We start from the raw sequence: 23023 nt of genomic DNA, 5'->3' as shown, positions 1-23023 counted from the left end.
ACGAAGGAAATTGGATTATGAGGTTGAAGTAACCCGCCCAAAGCTGAACAGCTTGTGTTTCTGAAAGGGATTCTTGTTTCATGCCTAGTCTCACCCCCTTGTAGTTCTATCTTCTTGTTGAACACTGAGATATTCAACACGTTTCCCTTTGCCCTTTATTTTCCAGAACTAAACACCAAATTGTACGTAATTATAGTAATCATCTCATCCCAAGTTCCTGGTGTAATTAGCTCCTTCTTTAGTTGCACATGTCTTGTTTTTGCTTTGTTATAACCACCTTGGGAAATGTGGCTAGTGTTTTATTGTACTCTACTTTGAATCATTTTTAGAAGTATTGAGAGGATCAGCTCCAGCCGTTGTGGCCATTTGGGGAGTAAACCAGCAGATGGAAGACCTGTCTCTCTCTCTGTCTCTACCAATCTCTGTAACTCTGCCTTTCAAATAAAATAAAATCTTTAAAAAGAAATTCCGGCTGGCGCCGCGGCTCACTGGGCTAATCCTCCACCTGCGGTGCCAGCACCTCGGATTCTGGTCCTGGTTGGGGCACCAGATTCTGTCCCGGTTGCTCCTCTTCCAATCCAGCTCTCTGCTGTGGCCTGGGAAGGCAGTGGAGGATGGCCCAGGTGCTTGGGCCCTGCAGCCGCATGGGAGACCAGGAAAAGCACCTGGCTCCTGGCTTCGGAGCAGCGCAGCGTGCTGGCTGCAGCGTGCTGGCCCTGGCGGCCACTTGGGGGTGAGCCAGTGGAGGAAGGAGGACCTTTCTCTCTGTCTCTCTCTCTCACTGTCTAATTCTGCCAGTCAAAAAAGAAAAAAGAAGAAAAAAATTCCAATTCAATCCCATCAAGGTGGCATGTACCAATGACATCTCACTAGTCCAAGTGATCAATTTCAGTTCACAATTGATCATACTGATAGGTCTAAGAGTCAAAGGGATCACATAAACAAGACTAGTGTCTGCTAATACTAACTGATAGAATAAAAAATTCCAAAATTAATGGTAACAGCAGAGAGGCATCACTAATATACATACTCCTTGATTTCTATTTGATGAGTTACTTGAAAGTTGTATGAGATTTTTGGATTCCCAGGAAAATATAATAAAGTCTCAATCATTTAAAACCCAGCTAACTCACATGCTAAAGCCTGGACAGATTTTTTTTTTTTTTTTGCACACTACTGACATGGAAATTAGTAACAATGAGTAACACATAATATCAGGGAAAACAATTTCTGGGAATGGATATAGATTTAGACCAATCTCTTTTTTAATACACCAATAGTTCTTTTTTTTTTTTTTTTTTTTTTTTTTTTGACAGAGTGGACAGTGAGAGAGAGAGACAGAGAGAAAGGTCTTCCTTTTTGCCGTTGGTTCACCCTCCAATGGCCGCTGCAGCCAGCGTGCTGCAGCCAGCGTGCTACAGCCAGCGCACCACGCTGATCTGAAGCCAGGAGCCAGGTGCTTCTCCTGGTTTCCCATTCGGGTGCAGGGCCCAAGAACTTGGGCCATCCTCCACTGCACTGCTGGGCCACAGCAGAGAGCTGGCCTGGAAAAGGGGCAACCAGGACAGAATCCGGTGCCCCGACCAAGACTAGAACCCGGTGTGCCGGCGCCACAGGCAGAGGATTAGCCTATTGAGCCACGGCGCCGGCCACCAATAGTTCTGGCCAATGAAAATATAATGTATGCTGATATTTTTAGGTAAAATAGAGTCTTTCATCAACAATAATGTTATAGACCTCATTTATTTTTTTAAAAAAATAATTGATTTATTTATTGCAAAGGCAGAGTTTACAGAGAGTCAGAGACAGAGAGAGGTCTTCCATCTGCTGGTTCACTCCCCAGATGGCCACAATAGCCAGAGCTGTGCTGATCTGAAGCCAGGAGATTCTTATGGGTCTCCCACGCAGATGCAGGGGTTCCAGGGACTTGGTCCATCTTCTGCTGTCTTCCCAGGCCACAGCAGAGAACTGGATAGGAAGTGGAGCAGCTGGGACTTGATCCGGTGCCATATGGGATGCCAGCACTGCAGGTGGCTGCTTTAACCACTACGCCACAGTGCCGGCCCCCTTCATTCTATTTAATAAATCAAGAAAGTAAAACACATGTAGAAATACTTCCCTAATGGGGGCTGAAAATAAAAAGATCTCTCTCTTTCTTAGAACATTCGCCAAGAAAATTTGCTTAACTGAAAGTTCCCGTTCCTCTAGAGAATCCAGTTCATTGAACTTTCACGGAATTTCCTATAATCATGAAAATGTGAACTGTAGTTCATCTGAAGTGTTCATTTAAAAGACCAGACTAATGAAAATGTGATAAATTTTGTAAAGACAAAGAATATACTTTATTCTTCATTGATTTGCTTGGTTTGTATTTCATAAAAACTCTGTTCAGAATCTGTGTGGTAGGGAAGAGGAGAGGCTGAAGCTTCTGTAGGCCTGTGCTGTTGCCAGCCTTCCGTTGTAAGGATGGTAGAAACCTTTAAAATGCCTGAAAATGAGTAAAGGAAATGGTCCTGGTTAATCAAGATATAGGCCAGGCAAATTTGGCAGAAAATGGACTTCCGAAAAGTAGTTATGTTCAGAAACAAGCATTTCCTTGTTTATCAAGCATTGCCATGCACCGTTTAAGGTTGCAGAGGGGCAAAGAGAGGGTTGGGAGACAGAACCTCTGCCCTGTTGGACTCGAATGTGAACAGTGGAGAGTGGGGATGCAGCATACAGATGCTGAGGACGAGGAAGCTCTCTAGAAAGGCAAAACATATAGAAAGTGTGGAAAATGCGAGAAGTGTCAGGGCGGGAAAAGCAGAACCAACATGGTGCAAAGAAGCAGGGCAGCTTCTCCTCTGCTTGCTGGGCGATCAGGGCTGGTTGGACTGAGAGGACGGCTGCTGGCTTGCCTGGGAGGGAGGGGTTTCCCTGGATAGAAATGAGTGGGGCTTACTTAGGAAATAGCAAGAGATGGGGCTGGCAAGAAGCAGCATGAGGTAAATAAATAAATAAATAAATAAATAAATAAATAAATAAATAAAACCTTGGAATTAGTAGGTGACAGCTTTGAATTCCAAGCAAAAGTCTTCAGAGTTAAGTCCCATCAGCTTGGTAGAATAAGGAGTAATAAGATAACATTTATAAAAGGAACATTTGCTTAGCTGTTGGGGACTACATTAACTTCAATAGAATTTTCACACAAAGAAAGGGATTAATGTACTGGTACAGTTTTCAATCATATGATTAGAACACTTGCTACTATGATATAGATAAAGTGGGATGATGATAGGTCATGGTAAGTACTGGAATTATTACATAATTTTGGACTGTGATAGCCCCCTCTAAGTAGCACCCATTAGCTTGTCAAACATGAGAAAATCAGCCCTGGGAGCAAAGCTTCCCTACTTCTCCAAGGTCCTGAGGGTGCTGCTGCTTCTCTCTGGTTACCGTCCCCATCTGTCTCCTGGCTGAATCGAGGCCGACTTGGGGAAATGGAATCTGCCATGTCTGAAAAGACCCCAGAAAGCACCTGACAAGCCCAGAGAGACAGCTTCCACTTGGAGGCCTCTTCTGTGCCCCACAGGGGTGCAGAGCCAGCACCACCCCGTCCCACTTCCAATCTCCCATTCCCTAGACCCACTTCCCATCACTTTTCAATCTATGGAGTTTATGGGGGTGATAAGGAGGAAGGAGCACAGGATGAGCACGAAGAGAGGGGCTTCCTTCTGGAAGATGGGGCTGAGCAGAGCCATAGAGAAGACAGGGTCTGAATGCTGCCAGGGCCAAACAAAGCGCCAGGTCAGGGCTGCAGAGGGAGGGAACATGCCTAGGACCCTCCCAGGGCACTGAGGAGCTGGCGGAAAGAGCGTGCAGTCGGGGTTCCAGGAAAATGGCAGATGGAAGACGTGGAGGCCGGGTTTCACGTCTCACTGGAAAATCTTGTCGTTGCCATCACATCCTGATTGGCAGTGACCATTTGCAGACCACAAAGAAAATCCCTGTGTCTTCCTGTGCTTTGTTTACATCTGATTATGTTTTGGAAACTGTATGTAAAGTGAGAGGCTAAGGTAGATGGGGCCAGTGTTGTGACTTAGCTGCTCTTTGCCACGCCGGCATCTCCAGTGTGCACTGGTTCAAGTCCTATCTACTCCTCTTTCAATCCAGCTCCCTGCTTATGGCCTGGGAAAGCAGCAGAGAATGGCCCAAGTACTTGGGTTCCTGCACCTACGTGGGGGACCTGGAATAAGTTCCTGGCTCCTGGCTTCAGACCAGCCCAGCTCCGGCTGTTGTAGCCATTTAGGGAGTGAACCAGTGGATGGAGGACCTCTCTCTGTCTCTGTTTCTCTGCCTTTCAAACAAATAAATATGAATCTTTAAGAAAAAAAAAAAAAAGGAGGCATAAAGACAGATGGAGGGAGGGACAGATCCAGATAGAGACCTGGCATCCATTGTTCATTCCCCAAATGCTCCCAGTGGCCAGGGCTTGGCTAGGCCAAAGCTGGGAGCCCACACCTCACTCCAGGCCTTGCACATGAGCGGCAGGAATCCAATCACTTGAGTCATTGCCTGTTGCCTCCCAGGGTCTGCATTAGCAGGAAGCTAGAATTGGGCATCAAACCCAGATACTCCAATGTGAGATACAGGCATCCTATCCAGCAGCTTAACCGCTAGTTCCAATGCCTGCCTGCTGAACATAGGCCTTTTAGAAGCTTATGAAAGAAAGAACTGATGCTGGACAGCAGGGAGGGGCCTGCTGCAGTCCTGGGAGTGCAGGGCTCCTTCAGCTGGAGCTTGATGAACAGTGCCCATGGGGACAGAGGGCTTTGTTCTTACAGCGGCAATTCCAGCCCCAGAGTCATGGTTCAGCAACTGAGTCAAGGCCACAGAAGCCGACAGCAGGTGCAGGCACTGGCTGGGTATCCATGGGGGTAAGGCCATTCGAGAGAAGTGGGCAACCCCTTAACCAAAAAAGACTTCATGAGCTGAGCCTGTTAACTGGATCCTAAACAGATAGAAATATTGCAGTTGGAAGGGACTCAAGGTCAGTTTAGGTCAAAGGGTCTTGCGTACCTGATCCCATGGCCCTAAAGAGGGCAGGAAGGGGCTGCCCGAACTGCTGAAGGATTCTGATGACAATTGTAATATGCCATCCCTCCCCACTCCCCCAGCCCAGGTAAGCTCTTCTGGGTGGGTCTCTTGAATATGAGTTTCTGCCATTGGATTCCTTCTGAATGAAGAAGAGGCAGACACAGGGGATGTGAGAGGTGGCACTATGACTCACAGAGGTGACCGTGGTCACTGGTTCATTTCTAGTTAAAACTCACACCTTTCATTTGTTCAACCAATTGATAGCAGGGAGCATCGTGCCCTGCTCATAAAGTCGCCAGTCTGGAACCGGGGCTCACAGTACAACCCCAGCTCCTCCTTCTCTTCACTGGTAAGCTTGTACAAGACACTTCACACCCTCATGCCTTCTGACTTGAATCCCAGCCCTACTGCTGACCAGTGGTTAGTGGGCAAGTAACTGAACCTCTGTTCTCCAGTTTCCTCATCGGCAAAGCAAGAACACTAGTACTTAACCCATAGAGCTTGCTGGCTGGCTTATTTACTGATTGATTTTCATTTGAGTGACAGACACCAGCAGATGCACAGATAGAAGTCCCACCCCCTGGTTCACTCCCCAAATGCCTACAATGGCAGGGACTGGGCTAAGGCTGGGCCAGGCCAGAACCAAGAGCTTTGAACTTAATCCAAGTCTACCACATGGCCGGCAGGGACCCAAATACTTGAGTCACCTGCTGCCTCTCAGAGTGTGCCTTAGCAGGAAGCTGGAATTGGGAGCAGAGCTGAGACTGAAAACCCAGGCATACACATATGGGATATGGGAAGCCTGCCTGGCACCTTAACCACAATCCAAATGCCCACCCCAAGAGTTTACTTTTAAAATGAGGTGAGTTGGGGCCAGCATTGTGGCTCAGTGGGTTGAGTCGCTGCTTGTGATGCTGGCACGCCATAACAGAGTTCTGATTCAAGTCTCAGCTGCTCTGCTTCTTTTTTTTTTTTTCTTTCTTTTTTTTTTTCTTTCTTTTTTTTTTTTTTTTTTTTTTGACAGAGTGGACAGTGAGAGAGAGACAGAGAGAAAGGTCTTCCTTTGCCGTTGGTTCACCCTCCAATGGCTGCCGCGGCTGGCGCACTGCAGCCGGCGCACCATGCTGATCCGATGGCAGGAGCCAGGTACTTCTGGTCTCCCATGGGGTGCAGGGCCCAAGCACCTGGGCCATCCTCCACTGCACTCCCTGGCCACAGCAGAGAGCTGGCCTGGAAGAGGGGCAACGGGGACAGAATCCGGCGCCCCGACCGGGACTAGAACCTGGTGTGCTGGCGCCGCAAGGCGGAGGATGAGCCTAGTGAGCTGCGGCGCCGGCTGCTCTGCTTCTGATCCAGCTCCCTGCTAATGTGCCCAGGAAGGCAGCAGAAGATGGCCCAAGTACTTGGGCCCCTATCATCCACATGAGAGACCCTGATAGAATTCAAGGTTCCTGGCCCAAATCTGGTTGTTGCAGCCATTTGAGGAGTGAATCAGTAGATGGAAGATATTCTCTCTCCCTCTCTCTCCCTCTCTCTCCCTCTCTCTCCCTCTCTCTCCCTCTCTCTCCCTCTCTCTCCCTCTCTCTCCCTCTCTCTCCCTCTCCCTCCCTCCCTCTCCCTCCCTCTCTCCCCCTCCCTCTCTCCCCTACCCCTCTCTCCCCCCCCCTCCTCCTCTCTCCCTCTCTCTCCCCCTCTGCTCCCGCTCCCACCCATCCACCCCACTCCGTATCCTTGTGTGATGCTCTGCCTTTCAAATAAATAGATTTTTTTTAAAGTAAAAATGAGGTGAATTAATGCCTGTAAAACATTTTTTTAACTGGCTGGCCAATACATACACTAATTTGCTAAGAATGGATCAAAGGCCTAATGTGAGCTAAATCTATAAAAAATATGAAAGAAAGCATAGGATAAATAGGCATGACCTTGACTTAGCAATGGATGGATTCTTAGCTGTGACACTGAAACCACAAGCAATGAAAGGAAAAGATAAATTAATCCTGATCAGAATTAAAAGCATTAATCCTTTGTGGTCTGAGATGGCAGCTCCCCCACAAGGCCTGGCTTCACCCCTGCAGACAGAATGAATGATTATAATGATGTTACACCCACAGCCATGGTAGATACATAGTTGAGGACTAACTTTGCACCAAGACTCTTTCGGGTACTTGGAATTTGTCACCTCACTCATTCGTCACATCCACCCTAAGACTGGGTTCTGTTATTATCTCTACTGACAGCTGAGAAACCGAGGCACAGAGAAGTTCAGCAAATTAGTCCAGGTCACACAGCATAGCCGCTGTGCTCCAAGCACAGGGTGTGCGCTCTCGGCACCTCAAGCTGTGTGGAAACTCAAGTCCACGTGGAGATGTGAACTCCTGGGGCTAATGCTGCCCCCTCCACCCCAACCCTCAAGTCCCTGTGTGTGTCCTGTAACTGCCACAGCAGGGAAAGATTTGGCAACCATCAGTCCCTGGTCGTGGAGGGTCTTGATTCTAGACTGGAAATTTAGACTTTATGATGAAAGGGATAGAAAGCTGTTTCAGGCTCTCACAAACACAATGGCATGGGGAAAAAATGGTACTTTAGTACTGAATGATAACCTGAACATGAGTCCATGGGAGAAACCAGAAAGTAGGGAGACATATTTCTATCGTGTTAAGTCGGGACGACATAAACTACGCAGCTAGTGAAGCTGTCAGAGGTTGAAGGTGAGCTGAGGTGAGGGGCTAGGGGTAAATGTGGGCTTGTCTAGACATCAGTGACTGTGGCTGGGAGGTACTAAGCTCCTATAGGAACCTCAAACTCAAATGGACCAGAACGCCCCTACTGTGCCCATAGTGGGAGAAAAGTAAAAATCGCTCACCCCAATTTTTGACCTTGCCCAGGCCCAGCGCCCCCATAATCCCTCACGTACCAGTGTGTGGCCTTGCTGAACTGCAGATGCCACATATACCTCTCATCATCTTCTGCTCAGATATCTTAATCTGAATGCCGAAAGGAAAGCGAGAAACATCTTCAAAGCAAATTGCACTCTTCTTTATAGCTTGTTCTTTCATTTCCCTTCCATTAAAAATAAAGCCAAGGTGAAAAAGGACTTAATATCTTATCATAGCACATTTTACTTACTCAAAATATTAATTGACTACAGTTTGATTTGGTTCAAAAATCCATTGTAGGCTCAGAACCCATAAAAGAAACGGAAATTTAGTACTACATCTTACCCTTAGGCAAACTCGTCAGAAGAGCTGCTGGAATTAAATTAGGATGTATACTTGTTCCTGGATGTTTTCCAGCTCATTTCTGGTTGAAGTGAACACTTTCAGAGCAGGAGGCCCGAGCAGAAAACTCACACTGCCACTACCACGATGGTGCTTTCAGAGCCGTGCTTCCGTGAAGCTGGTTGGGAACACTGCCTTCTGTGTGTTTTCAATTTAAAAAATTCCATTTCATGCCACTTCCTGTATTGTGCCAAATACCTGTTCCCAATAGTCTCTTAAATGACACTGATAACATTTTTTCTATAATCAAAATATAAAAATCGCTCAATTTCTACCCTTGGTCTACAGAGCCCAGCTTCTTTTTTCTTTTTTTAAGATTTATTTTAATTTTATTTATTTATTTACAGGCAGAGTTAGACAGTGACACACACACACACACAAAGGTCTTCCTGTTTCCCTTGGCTCACCCCGTAGCGGCCAGCACGTTGTGGCCAGCGCGCTGTGCCGATCCGAAGCCAGGAGCCAGGTGCTTCTCCTGGTCTCCCATGCGGGTGCAGGGCCCAAGTACTTGGGCCATCCTCCACTGCACTCCGTGGCCAACAGCAGAGAGCTGGACTGGAAGAGGAGCAACCGGGACAGAATCCAGCGCCCCGAGCGGGACTAGAACCTGGGGTGCCAGCACCGCAGGCGGAGGATTAGCCTAGTGAGCCGCGGTGCCGGCCAAGATTTATTTTATTAAGAAATAGTTACAGAGAGAGGTAGGGTCAGAGAGAGAGGTCTTCCATCCTCTGGTTCACTCCCTAAATGGCCACAGCAGCCAGAGCTGAACTGATCCGAAGCCAGGAGCCAGGAGCTTCTTTGGGTCTCCCACATGGGTGCAGGGGCCCAGGCACTTGGGCCACCTTTCACTGCTTTCCCTGGCCAAAGCAGAGAGCTGGATTGGAAGAGGAGCAACGGGGACTCAAACTGGTGCCCAAAAGGGAATGCTGGCACTGCAGGCCCAGGCTTTAACCCCCTGCACCTACAGGGCCAGCCCCTGCAGAGCCCAATTTCTATCCACATTGAGTATTTGCAGATCTGGCCAGCATCCTGAAGTGCCAGTAGCGATACAGGCAGAGAATTCTGATACAAAAAAATGCAGGACACAACTGATCAATGCTGGGAACCTTGTTGTTGTACAGCAGGTTGGGCTACTGCCTGTGACACCAGCATCTCATTTTAGCATGCCAGATCCAGGCCCAGCTGCTCTGCTTCGGATCCAGCCTCCTGCTGATGTGCCTGGGAAAGCAGCAGCAGATGGCCCAGGTACTTGGGCTCCTGGCACCTGTGTGGGAGTCCTGGATAGAGTTCCTGGTTTCTAGTTTCAGCCTAGCCCAGACTAGAGTGTTGCGGCCATTTGAGGAATGGACTAGCAGGTAGAAGTCTCCCTCCCTCCCTCCCTCCCTCTCTCTCTCTCTCCCTCCCTCTCTCTGTCCCCCTCCAATCTCTCTTTTCCAATGCATCTTAAAACACACAAAAAATAATTGATCAAAGCTTAGGAGAATGCCAGATATCATGTAGGCCCATTTATAGTTTAAGAGTTTCAGGAGATACAAGATAGTTCCTAGAACACTGGTTCTTAAATTTGGCTGCACATTGGCGTTCTCCTGGTGTGTTTCTTTAAGAATGTTGATGCCTGGATCCCACCCCCAGATATTCTGAGCATTTGGGTTGGGCTGGTGGATTGGAAAAAGATGGTTTTTCAATGTTCTGCTGGTCATCAAACATTCATCAAAATCTGAGAACCACTACCTGGACCACCCCCTTCCCCCAGAGAAAGGGCAAAGATGCCTACGCTCAGATTGTCATACCTCCCACTGCACCCCAGCTCCACAAATGCGTCCCATCACCAAGGCCAGCTGGAGAACAATTCCACTCTGTTTTACAGCTTCACAGTCAGTGGGTTCTTGTAGCTGTCTTCCTGGGTGGCCCCCCTCTCTACGTTTCCATCATCAGCGCCCCTCAGGTGGCTGCAACCAGATCCTCCCATTCAGGGTCTGTCTCCTCATGGCCACGCTGCCTCTAGACTCGTCGGATCACAATGGCCCCTGCTCAGCTTGGGGCCAGGGCCGTCCTGCCGCCGTGACTTGCAGCCCTCTGCGAGCTGGCTCCTGGACCCTTCTCGGGCATCCTTTCCTGCCTCTGATGGGTCAGTGCACAGGGAGCACTGTTTCAGGTCCTCCCAGTACCTTGCCGACTATGGACTCTGGAGTTCTGGCAACTCTTCCACCTGGGTGCTCTTAGTTCCTCTTCCAAAGTCCCCGACATTCGGGTCTCAGCTCAAAAACCATCTTCTTGACACTCTGACATGTGATGCCTCATGGTTGAACCCTGAGGACGGGTGTTGGGTGACATTGCCAAACACAAAAGGGACAAGTGCTTAATAATCCACTTGCTTGAAGTCTCTAGAATAGACAATCCACAGACACAGGAAGTAGAGCAGTGGGTGCTGGGGGACAGGACTTGGTATTTAATGAGGGTGACGTTTCAGTTGAGAGAGTTCTGGAGATGGAGGGTGTTGGTGGCCGTTTTACATGTGAATCTGCTTTGGCCGGCGCGGCGGCTCACTAGGCTAATCCTCCACCTAGCAGCACCAGCACACCGGGTTCTAGTCCTGGTCGGGGCGCCGGATTCTGTCCCCGTTGCCCCTCTTCCAGGCCAGCTCTCTGCTGTGGCCCAGGAGTGCAGTGGGGGATGGCCCAAGTGCTTGGGCCCTGCACCCCATGGGAGACCAGGAGAAGTACCTGGCTCCTGCCTTCGGATCAGTGCGGTGCGCCGGCTGCAGTGTGCCAGCCATGGTGGCCATTGGAGGGTGAACCAACGGCAAAAGGAAGACCTTTCTCTCTGTCTCTCTCTCTCACTATCCACTCTGCCTGTCAAAACAAACAAACAAACAACATGTGAATCTGCTTAATGCCACGGGAAAGGATTGAAGTGGTCAATGTGGTGTCATGTAGCTTGTATCACAATGAATTTTTTTAAACTACTTTTTTGGTGGACACCTTGCCTACCCTTGGGTGACCCTGCTACGTGTTTCCAGACCCCACGTGCCTCCCTTTCAGTGGCCTGTGCAATTTCTCTTCTTTGGCCAGATGATAATTCCCACCTTGTTCACCTTGCCCCCTGTGATTGGCACAGAGCAGGTACCTGATACAGAATTCTTAAGGAGCACTGACTGAATAAAATTCAGATTTCCAATTTCCCAGCCTACTCATCTGAATTGCCAGGAAAAACATGATTGCTTAAAATACTCAATCCGATTTGATGCTAATGAGCCCAAAAGCTTCAGACCACACATGATCCAGTTGTGGTAAATGGTCGTGTTGGGTGGACCCTGCAGAGTTGGAGTTTCTGATCTATCCTTAAATGTGGATGATGTTGGAGGCAGGTAAACCTTGAACAATGCTGAGAAGACCTATGTTCTGTCAGGTGAGTACAATAGGAAGATGAACACAGCATTGACGACTTCAGGTTTTTAAGAGCACCCTTCTTAACACACATTTCCTTTGTTAATGCTATGTTTTTTCCTTCTGTCCAAATTAGATATTTATATTTGAAAACAATATCTACTACTGCGCACACGTCGGGAAACAGGCCATCCGAGTGGTCTCCACGGGGAAGGAGGGTGTCATTTATAATGGCCTCAGCGACTGGCTGTATGAAGGTAAGACTTGGAGTGGGCTGTGGGCTCACAGCGGTGGTTGTTTCGCTAGACTGAGGTCATGGCTTCTGTTCTTTCCTTGACTAAACCTTCAACTCCAGTTTTGTAATATGTCCAGCTAGATTTAAAAGATTCTGTTGGAGCTGCAGGGAGCATCAGGCTGTCCGCAAGGGCACTCACCTAGTGGCTCATCGTGCAGGATTCCCAAGTGGCAAGAGAAGCCACAGTGGGAGATTGGCTGAACGAGGAAGTGACTTCTAGGGCCATTTAAGGGTTGCAAGTGCCTTGTTTTTCCTGGGGAAGAAGGGATAAGGTAGATGTTTCCAAAGAAACCAGAGTGACTCACTATTCCAAGCACATCTACCTTGCTGGGCGTGTTCTTCTACTGGTTGGCCCGTGGGGCCAGGAGACTCCTGCTGTATACATTATTAAGTTACTAAAACTCTGAGGGAGAAGCGTTCTTCTTAAACTTTTATAATCTGTCTCCATGCTAATGAGACTTTTACCATAACAGTGACAACCAGGTATGGATTGCGCTCAGGTGTCGGGCACAGTTCTGAGCACTTTGCTATCCATGACCTCTTGGAACCCTCCGGCACAGTCCATTCGGGTGCTAGAATGAGGTGCTACCGACAGGTGCTTAGACAACAGGGTTTATTCCTCACAGTTCTGGGTTCTCGGAAATCCAGAATCAAGGAGCCCGCGGACCCGTTGCCTGGAGAGACCCCTCCTCCCAGCTTCCACACTGCTGCATGCTTGCTGTGGCCTCATGTGACAGACAGCACAGTCTCTTTGTCTCCTTACAAGGGCACAAATCTCACCTGTGAGGGGGTAACTCACCCCTAGGTTGGGTCACGGGGGAGTTGGGGAAATTCTGGGCATCTCATCAAGGCAGTATCATTTTCTCCCAGTGCTGTGCAGCATCAAGTGGCTTTGTGTACCTGAAAGTATAAAGTAGATGAATCTGTGAGGTCAGCAATACTCCCATCATCACCTCACTGTGGTCACTGGACATAAAGTTCTGGGGCTGGATTTTTAGTTGTTTTAATTGAGGTATCATTTGCACACAATAAAAGCATATTATAAGGAGAATTTTCATCATCCCAGAAAACTCCCCCCATGCCTTTCCAGTCACTTCTCCCCAATTCCACATTTCTCTCCAAAGATCAACTCCTTCCTAGTCTCAAGGCAGCTTCCAAACAAGGCTGTCATCTCTACCATGGTCACCTTGGAAAACTCTTGTTAGTGCATACATGGATGCCAGGGCACAGAGTACTCTTAAGTGTCCTTCTCTCCAAATTGCCTTCTGAGCCCCAGGAAATAACCTTTGAGGAATTTCTGTTGTTTGCTTGGTTTTGTTTTCCTTTACGTGAGAGGTAGAGAGAGCGCACACAGCCATCTGCTAATTCACTCTGCAAATGCCTGGGACTGGACCAGGCTGAGGCCAGCAGCTAGGAACTACAAATCAGAAGCTCAATCCGGGTCTCTGATGTGGGCAGCAAGAACTCAAATACTTGAGCCATCACCCACTACCTCTCAGGATGTGCAGGAAACTGGAGTAGGGAGTCAAACCCAGATATTCCAATATGGGATACTCAGGTCCTAATCAGTATCTTAGCCACTGGGCCAAATGCCTGCCCCCACCTTGAAGTTTTTTCGCCAACATGGTGTCTTTGGCCCCACTGCAGGGAGGCCCTGAGACAAAACAGACACTGGTTGGTACCCACTGTGGTTACATTTGCTTTGTGCAGAAGCAGCTCTGGGAATGCCGTGTTCTGAGGTGTCCCTAGCTCTGTGTAGGAGGTACAGGCAGCATCAGACACAGAAAACCCAGACTAGCAAGGCCTCTTGGTGCTGCACAGAATCCCTGTATGTGGGGATGGCCCGCAGGCCGGACCCTGGCTGTTGCTGACACATGGGGAGTGAACCAACAGATGGAAGATATCTCATTCTCACTCTTTTCTCTCCTCCTCTCTCTGTAACTCTTCCTTTCAAATAAATCTTTTTAAAAATGTTATCATACTGTGGCAATTGCTATTATTGTAATTGTTCATTACTTATTTTTATTGTATAGGAAAAAATATTTAAAAAACAGATAGGCAAAGCCAACATTTCCAAGTGGCCATTCTGCCACCATGACAGGAATTGTCAAACCCGAAAGTTCAGAAGAGATCAGTGCAATTAAAGACCCCAAGGCCCCCAAAGAGAGAAAGCTTTAGCTTGCTCTAGGACTAATCTCAAAAAATCCAGAACATGAGATTTTAAATATCTTTTTTAGTATCTTCCTAATGAAAATTAAATGTTCCTTGCTTTGCCATTCTAGTTAAGCTTGTGCTTTAACAAACCCACGGAGAGGAATTTTTTTTCTTCAAGGCATTTACACAGAATTGTGTTGCTGTGATAACAGAGCCCCAAATATTTTAAATCAGTCTCAGTTGGTGTGGCAGCTTAATCTACTTAGCGTTGCTCCCTGGAAGCTTGTAGACGCTCACGCTTAGGTTTCAGGAGGTGGGAGCCGGGGAGCCCTGGGGAATCTTGCTTCCTCATTTAATGATGGAGAAGTAAACTTCAAAGATTGTTGTGGCCTCGTCTGTGACTTAACTGTTTTACTTCCAGAAGCTTCCTTTAAAAGGCCGGGGGAGAGATTGGGAGGAGAATGCCCTGCCGGCATCTGCAAGGGGCCTGACTCACTTGGAGATTTTAATTCTGAGAACAAAAACTAAGCCATGTAAGTCAGAAACAGCCACTAAGGGCTGAAGCTTATTGGCAGCAAAATGCCATATTGATTTGCTTCTCAAAAAAGGATCTTACGCATTTGAGCAGTGCAGAGTTTTGGGGACCGAAGGAAAGAAAAGGTCTGAGACAGGGGAGCTGCCAAGAATCTCCTTCCCTTCACCAGAGGTGTACAAATTCAGTACAGGGAAGCCTCCTCCAGTTAGCCAAAGCGCTCGCCACATGCCAGAACTCAAGCTCAGGGCTGGCTGAGAGCTCACCTCCCTCTGTCTCACGGATCCTCTGAGGAGAGTCCTTGGCTCATGGTGGTCAGAAGCTGATCGGAAGGACAGACAGACTGTGAGAGGGCTCCCTTCCATTGGTTTACTCCCCAAATGCCAGCAAGTACTGGGGCTGGGCCTTGCCCAAGCCAGGAGCTAGGAAAGCAATCCAGGTCTCCTGTGTGGGTGGCAGGAACCCAACCTCTTAAGCCATCACTTGCTGCCTCCCATCTCACACACTAGCTAGAAGCTGGACCAAGAACAGAGCTGAGACTTGAACTCAGGCACTCAGATATGGGAATAAGAGTATCCTAAGTGGCATCTTATGCCAAATACCCACCCAACGTAAGCTGATTTTGATAAGCAAAACGTACTTTATTTATTCTTTATTTTATTGTATTTATTCTTCTAGACACATGTCATGTAGTTACATAGAATTTTATTTTAATATAAGACTAAAGACAGCAGAATAGCACCCTACAACCATTTTGTTTACTACAGTTGATTATGGATAAACTAAAATTAAGATGTCAATGAAGTATTTTTAGGACTCTGAGTGTTATGTTAAGAGTTTGCGCTTTCACACAAGCCTTCACAGTTTTGCCCATGGGTCTTCAAATTTTTATGAGACCTTTGTTGCCACTGTTAGAGTTGGTTGTGTTTCCAACAGTTGCTGCTGTTCGTTGACAAATTAGCTCATTTCATCATTATCATCATTTCCATGACATAGAGTGGAATAGCACAGAATTTTTGGCCTAGAATTTTCCACTACTAAGACTTTAAGTGATTAAATGTTTCAGTTAAACAATGAACCACCAATATCTTTATCGCCCAAGGAGGTGAATGCATAATCCAGTCATCATAACTGTACAATGATATGCCATTATCACAGACTATGTTGGGAAAACTTCTTTCCCTGTGGATATGGAAGTTCTTATCTCCTCCACTCCTCTGAAATGCCAACGGAGACAGGCACTGGGGAGGACAATGCACATAAGATATTTATAGAGCACAGCCTAGAATCCTTGGGCTGAAAGTAGCCTGGAGGGCATTTACCTAATGTCAGGTTTGGTATGAATGAAATTTCAGGGATGAATTTTAACCTTAGCTAGTCTAGAACTTAAAGGTACTTGGAAAATGTGATCTAAAGACCCTGTTACACAAGGTAGTATTGGCCCTGTGGAGGTCAGTGGGGAAAATTCTTTTTTTTTTTTTCTTTTAACAGGCAGAGTGGACAGAGAGAGAGAGACAGAGAGAAAGGTCTTCCTTTTTGCCGTTGGTTCACCCTCCAATGGCTGCCGCAGCCGGCGCATTGCACTGATCCGAAGGCAGGAGCCAGGTGCTTCTCCTGGTCTCCCATGGGGTGCAGGGCCCAAGCACTTGGGCCATCCTCCACTGCACTCCCAGGCCACAGCAGAGAGCTGGACTGGAAGAGGGGCAACCGGGACAGGATCCGGCGCCCCAACCGGGACTAGAACCCGGTGTGCTGGTGCCGCAAGGTGGAGGATTAGCCTATTGAGCCACAGCGCCAGCAGGAAAATTCTTAGTAAAGCTCTCAACTAGCTTTTCCTGGTGTCTATTTCCCTGCTGGGTTTTAGGATCCATCCAATCAGGCGGTGCCTGATTGACAGTGGTCAGAGGGAAGTCTCATGAAAACAGCGTTCAGTGCCACAGTCCTTCCCCTGTCTTATTGGCACTGTTACCACTTCCTGTGGCCCTGCTCCTGCTCCTGAGCCTCACCTCCTCCTGGGAGTCGCAGCCTTCTCCATGGCCCTCATGGGGACTCCATCCTGTGTCCACTTTCCTAAAAGCCCAGACAAGTCATTTCCACCATCCTCACCCTAACCACTGCTGTTCACTGGGGGGCCAGCCTGCAAGAAGTAGAAGTAAGACTTGTCTGGCCAAAAGAAGTCCTCTCAGAGTGGCTGCAGATGGAGACGTATTCAGGCATCCTGACGTGGGACTCAGAATGTTCTAGAAGCACTGCTCAAATGTGGTCAGGCCTGCTGTGAAAACAGGACTAGAGCCAGACCCACATGGTGCTGCCTGAGCTCCTCCCTACACGTGCGTCACGTTTAGCGTTCAAATATTTGTCCAGTGAGTGCAAAGCCAGGGTTAGATGAGACCTGTTTTACAATTCTTTACAGTTTCTTAAAACATCTTTTGCAGAGTCTGCACTCATAATCTCATAGATTTCTATCCTAGCAAAGTGTTCTGAGAGGTATGTAATGATTTTGGAGGGGGCCAATTCCATGCCTTGTAATTTTGAGTATTCAAGGAGGCAAAGGAGTTAGGAAGGATGGCTTTCATGCAAAAAAAATATTGCAATAAAGGCATTTATGGAGCTCCATGGAAAGATTTCGAATGTACTCTTCACAGGAAATACTTCCACTCAAACAGCAGAGGAATCTTTGTTCACCTAGCACACCTTAAATTTCTAAATTCCATGAAAGGAAAATACAACTTGTTGAGTAGTATTTCCTGCACAGCATACCTTTTGGCTTTAATTTCAACTCACATTGTATTCTGTTTGTATACTTTATGTGCTGCATTGCACATTGACATCCAGTGATGTGACAGTCTTCTAGCGAATATCAGTGGCCAGCAGATGAAGAGAAAAGGAATGTTTCTAATTCTTCTGTGCTGTTTTTAAAGCTCCCTGACATAGATTTAGAGGATGATATTTGAAATGCATATGGCGTGTGGATTCCACTCACTCTGGAGTGTAGACTCTTCATTGGGTTCTTCAGATGTTAACTGTGTCTCAAGTGCCTGGTTAGGGCACTTCAATTGCTAGCAAAACACACACCCAGATAGTAGCTCAAAGTGGATGTGCACACCCTTCATGCATCCTGCTGTTCGAACTGACATTTTTTTTAGGTGAGCTGTACAGCCAGTAGACAATCAGGCTTAGAATATTTTTCAAATATGTACCTTATTATTGAGGTCAGATTTGCAGCCACTTGGACTCCCTGTTGGTTCCATTTCTGATTTGTATGATGGGAAACATCTAGGCAGACCATGAACCTGCTATCAGTAAACTGGCAGAAGCTTGTGATTTCTTTATGACACTCTTGGGGGAGGACAGAATAGAGTGGGTGAGAACAGGGGTTCTGTAGTCACTGTACGTGTGCTGGATAACAGCTCCACCACTACAAGCTGTGTGAATGTGCGTGAATATGTAACCTCTCGGTGTGTCTGCGCAACAAAGATAACAGTAGTATGTTAAAGGAGCATAACCCAAAGGCTATAGTGGAAACTAAAATAAGCTAATACACCCTAAGTTGTGCTGTCATGACTGCTGTTATGACTACTCTTATTGACCTTGTAATTTCCAAAAGTTGGTAAAATGGAAGATACTTGCTGTACTTTTTCATCTGGTTCAGCATGGTTAGGAATCAAGAGCATTAATGTGTGCCTAATGACCCCTCCATAGCAGTTTTGAAAACTAGTGTTATCTTGGCCGGCACCGCGGCTCACTAGGCTAATCCTCCGCCTTGCAGCTCCGGCACACCGGGTTCTAGTCTGGTTGCCCCTCTTCCAGGCCAGCTCTCTGCTGTGGCCAGGGAGTGCAGTGGAGGATGGCCCAGGTGCTTGGGCCCTGCACCCCATGGGAGACCAGGAAAAGCACCTGGCTCCTGGCTCCTGCCATCGGATCAGCGCGGTGCGCTGGCCACATCACGCTGGCCGCGGCGGCCATTGGAGGGTGAACCAACGGCAAAGGAAGACCTTTCTCTCTGTCTCTCTCTCTCACTGTCCACTCTGCCTGTCAAAAAAAAAAAAAAAAAAAACTAGTGTTCTCCAACAACTCCTAAGTTATTGCATATAATATGTTTATAGCAAGTGCTTTATGAGTTCCAAGTCAACCTGGAAAGGCTGCTGATGTGGCTAGAGCATCTCTTCATGCGCTGCTCTCTGCGTCTACATTCCCTGAGCTGAAATCGCACCCTCCTTTGTCCATGACAAAGAAACCACTGCTTTCTCTGTGAGCCTCCAAGTTCTCATTGTTCAGTAAAAATGATGCCTTGTGATCTCCTGTAGAAATTAAATACTTTAAAAACAGACATTCTACTTCATCTGTGATTGCTGCAGGAGGGTATGAAAGTAGAAGTAACGGTGAAAATTTCTGACTTGTAATCCATGTCTGCCAAACCTATCAGGCCTATGCAGAGGGACGGTGGAGCATTGGCTGACTCCGAGAGCAGTCATTCTGAGCGGCAGGCTTAACGTTTTCAGTGCTCACCTAGAAAATGAGTATTTCCCCTGCCCAGCCCTAGTCTCCCATTGCATGAAGGATCAATGACCTTGACTTGGATAGCTGGAGAATTTGACCTAGTAGAGAAACGTGGAGGAAACACTGAGAGTGGTTCAATTCATTCAACTGCCAGGAGGAAAAGGATGTGGTGGTCTCAGGACTTTATGCCTCCTGTGCTTTCTCTGATCCAGTGAGCCATGTCTCAGGTTTCTAGATTTTTACAAGGAAGACCTAAGAACTGTGAACTAAGGGAGGAAAGACAATGTCAGGAACGTGACATGATAGCCCCATCCAGATGTGGCTGGTTCAACTGTGTCTGTGTTAACTGCATCCTCCCATGCTCTTGAGTCCCTGAGACCTTCCTCTCAACGTAGCAGTTCTTTTGCCTCCTTCATGACATGGCCTCAGCTCCAGTATTTCAATACAGGTAGATCTTCAGTGAACACTAACCCACCCTATTACATCATCTCTCTCTTTCAGAGGTAGACAGCTACCACCTTCTGTTACAACACAAAGTGCCATGGCCTCACTTACATATGTTCCATCTGAGTTTGGTTGGTTGGTTTTTTTTTTTTTTTTTTTTTTTTTTTTTTTTTTTTTTTTTTTGGACAGGCAGAGTTAGTGAGAGGGAAAGAGAGAGAAAGGTCTTCCTTTTTCCGTTGGTTCACCCCACCATGTGGCCGCTACGGCTGGAGTGTTGCATCCGGCACGCTGCGCTGATCCAAAGCCAGGAGCAAGGTGCTTCCTCCTGGTCTCCCATGTGGGTGCAGGGCCCAAGCACTTGGGCCATCCTGCACTACCTTCCCGGGCCACAGCAGAGAGCTGCTGGACTGGAAGAGGAGCAACCTGGACAGAACCGGCACCAAACCGGGACTAGAACTCAGGGTGCCGGTGCCACGGGCAGAGGATTAGCCTAGTGAGCCGCGGCGCCGGCCGCATCTGAGCTTTCTTGAAAGAGTATCACGTGGTTATGGACTCTTTAATCACAGAATTAGGGAGCTTTGGCACCATCATCTAGTCCAGGAGTCAGAAAACTTTCTGTAAAGGGACAGGTAGTCAATTATTTAGCTTTTCTGGACTATATGCTCTTTACAACTCAATCTGTTGTCATAGCAAAAGAGCAACCACAGAGTACAAGTAAGCTAACACCATGGCTGCTCAACAAAGCTTTATTTTTGGACAATGAAATTAGTTTCATGGAAGTCTCACACGTCATTAAACTTTCTTTTTTTCAACCACTAAGAAAACAATCAATTCTTAGCTCTTGGGTCATACAGAAAGAGACAGCAAGCTGGACTTATCCCAAAAGCCATGGTTTGCCAATCACAGTCTAATCAACACATTAACAGATGACACTTCTGACATCCAAAGGATTGAATTTCTGGATTCTTCTAGTTCTTATTATCTGAATCCAGACACTTCCTCATCATGGCCAATTATTACAACTCTGGTCTATCCAAATAAATCCAATTATTTGAAGGCAAGAATTTTATCTGGTGTGCTTCCTGTAATATCAAGTGCATCTTTGGGTAATTAATAAAGGTTCAGAAAATATTTGGGTTACTTCACAGAGAAAAATTCACATATCCTAGAACCCCTCCCACCAGAAAAGCACATTGATTCCTTCCCTCAGTACTATCAGAATTCCTTATTTCTACAAACATTCCCCAGAAGAAAAATACTTATTTGCTGAAAAGCAGTTATAATTGTCAGCCTCATTTTAATTATGAGTTTCACTTTGTATCCCCAAGGATAGAGGAAGTTGGGGGCATTTGAAAGGGGAGCAGCTCTCTCACTGGGAGGGAGCCCAGGAACATAAAATTATAGCTGGCCAGACTCTAGACTACCTTCTAGTTAATGCCAGTTCACCTATAGGATGAATAAGAATCGCAGTATCTGACTTCCAGTGGGTGTCTCTTCCATGACAGCACTTAGACCTATAAACCTTTAATCCTCTCGGGAGCCCTGTCTCACTGCTATAGAAAACTTGGATTTGCAATGTCACGTGACCTTTCCTTGGTCACAGGACTGTCAGGGAATCTGCCTGACTCCAATCACAGGCTCCTTACCATATGCCTACTGCATATCAGTTGCATTATTTTTTGTATATAAAATAAGGTTTGGATAAATACACACATATGAATGGGCCATCTGTGGTCTGCTTGGTCCCAACAGCCTTGAACCACCAAGGTCTTTGAATGCATTTCTCATCTCACAGAATTAAAAGCCAAACAAGCCTAGGTTTAAGTTCAGCAAGGACCACCTGGCTTCTCAGTGACAGTGAGTGAGTCACCCACTTTCTGTGACTTTCCATTTCTGCCCCTGAAAGGGAGAGTCCAGATACCTTCCTTTTTTTTTGACAGGCAGAGTTAGAGACAGAAAAAGTTCTTCCTTCCATTGGTTCACCACCACCACCACCCCAATCCGAAGCCAGGAGCCAGGCACTTCCCCCTGGTCTCCCATGCAGGTGCAGGGCCCAAGCACTTGGGCCAACCTCACTGCACTCCCGGGCCACAGCAGAGAGCTGGGCTGGACGAGGAATAACGGGGACAGAATCCGGCGCCCACGACCGGGACTAGAACCTGGGGTGCCGGCGCCGCAGGTGGAGGATTAGCCTATTGAGCCATGGTGCCGGCCCAGATACCTTCCTTAAAGAATGATCATGAAGTTAAATGACAGCACATCCGGGAAGGCACAGGTGTACTGAGATACGGATGAGTCAGCTTCTCTTCCCTGAAACAAAAATGCCTGGAAGAAGCTACTTAGGGGAGAAGGCTCATTCCAGCTTATAACGTGGAGGCCACAGTTCAAGCTTGGGCAGCCCCATTTTCAAGGTCAAGCATCCAGAGCGGCTGGCAGGTGGCAGAGGGCTGATCACATGGTGATCCAGGAAGCAGAGAGGGAGACAGGGACCTCACTGTTACGTCTAATCCACACGTCTCTTCCTAGAAAACTGCCACGAATCAACAACAGAGGCTCCACACCCAATAGCCTTGTCCAACCCACTCACTTTCCAAGGCCCCAGCCTCAGACAGCACAGCTGAACTGAGTTCCATGCCTGATCCAGCAGTGTAACTCTGAGGTCCAAGTCTTTAACACATGAGTCTTTGGTGAAGGGGAGGGGAGTAGACCTAAATTATTTTCCAAACCATAACAAAGCATAAACCATAAGGAACTGCCAATATGTGAATTGCAGAGTAGCAGGTGTGTGTGAAATGTGCGGTGAAAATCAACTTTCAGCCTCCTAGCACTGCTGACTGTGGCTGCCAAGTTCTCAATGTGGCAAAGTCTCAAGTGTCCCTGTGCCCAGCATAAAGGATCTATCCTGGAGGGGACAAATGAATGTTTTTGGAACAGATCAGTTCCTGGGCTGGCACTGTGGCGCAGCAGGTTAACGCCCTGGCCTGAAGCGCCGACATCCCATATGGGCGCCGGTTCTAGTCCCGGCTACTCCACTTCTGATCTGGCTCTCTGCAGTGGCCTGGGAAAGCAATGGAAGATGGCCCAAGTCCTTAGGCCCCTGAACCCACGTGGGAGACCCGGAGGAGGCTCCTGGCTCCTGGTTTCAGATCAGCAAAGCTCCAGCCATTGCAGCCAATTGGGGAGTGAACCAGCAGATGAAAGACCTCTCTCTCTCTCTCTCTCTGCCTCTCCTCTCTCTGTGTAACTCTGACTTTCAAATAAATAAATCTTAAAAAAAAAAAAAGGTCAGTTCCACATAACTAAAAGCATGGCAACTGCAGAGCCCCATAGCAAAGGGAAGATAAAAGTTACTCTGTGC

At 47.4% G+C, this 23023-nt stretch overlaps 1 protein-coding gene across 5 annotated transcripts in view; it reads left to right on the top strand.

Moving 5' to 3' along the window:
- DPP6 (dipeptidyl peptidase like 6) overlaps positions 1-23023 on the top strand; it is a 1254484-nt gene that overhangs the window by 1054311 nt on the left and 177150 nt on the right. For all 5 annotated transcript variants that reach the window (XM_051857103.3, XM_051857105.3, XM_070077270.2 and 2 more), the window contains exon 8: positions 11877-11997. In XM_051857103.3, the coding sequence (XP_051713063.3) occupies positions 11877-11997 (121 nt within the window). The remainder of the gene's footprint in view (positions 1-11876; positions 11998-23023) is intronic.

Source organism: Oryctolagus cuniculus, chromosome 7, assembly GCF_051225735.1.
Source record: "Oryctolagus cuniculus isolate XC-2025 breed Fujian yellow rabbit chromosome 7, ASM5122573v1, whole genome shotgun sequence".
Taxonomy (NCBI): Eukaryota; Metazoa; Chordata; class Mammalia; order Lagomorpha; family Leporidae; genus Oryctolagus; species Oryctolagus cuniculus.
This window is presented reverse-complemented; position numbering and strand designations above follow the sequence as displayed.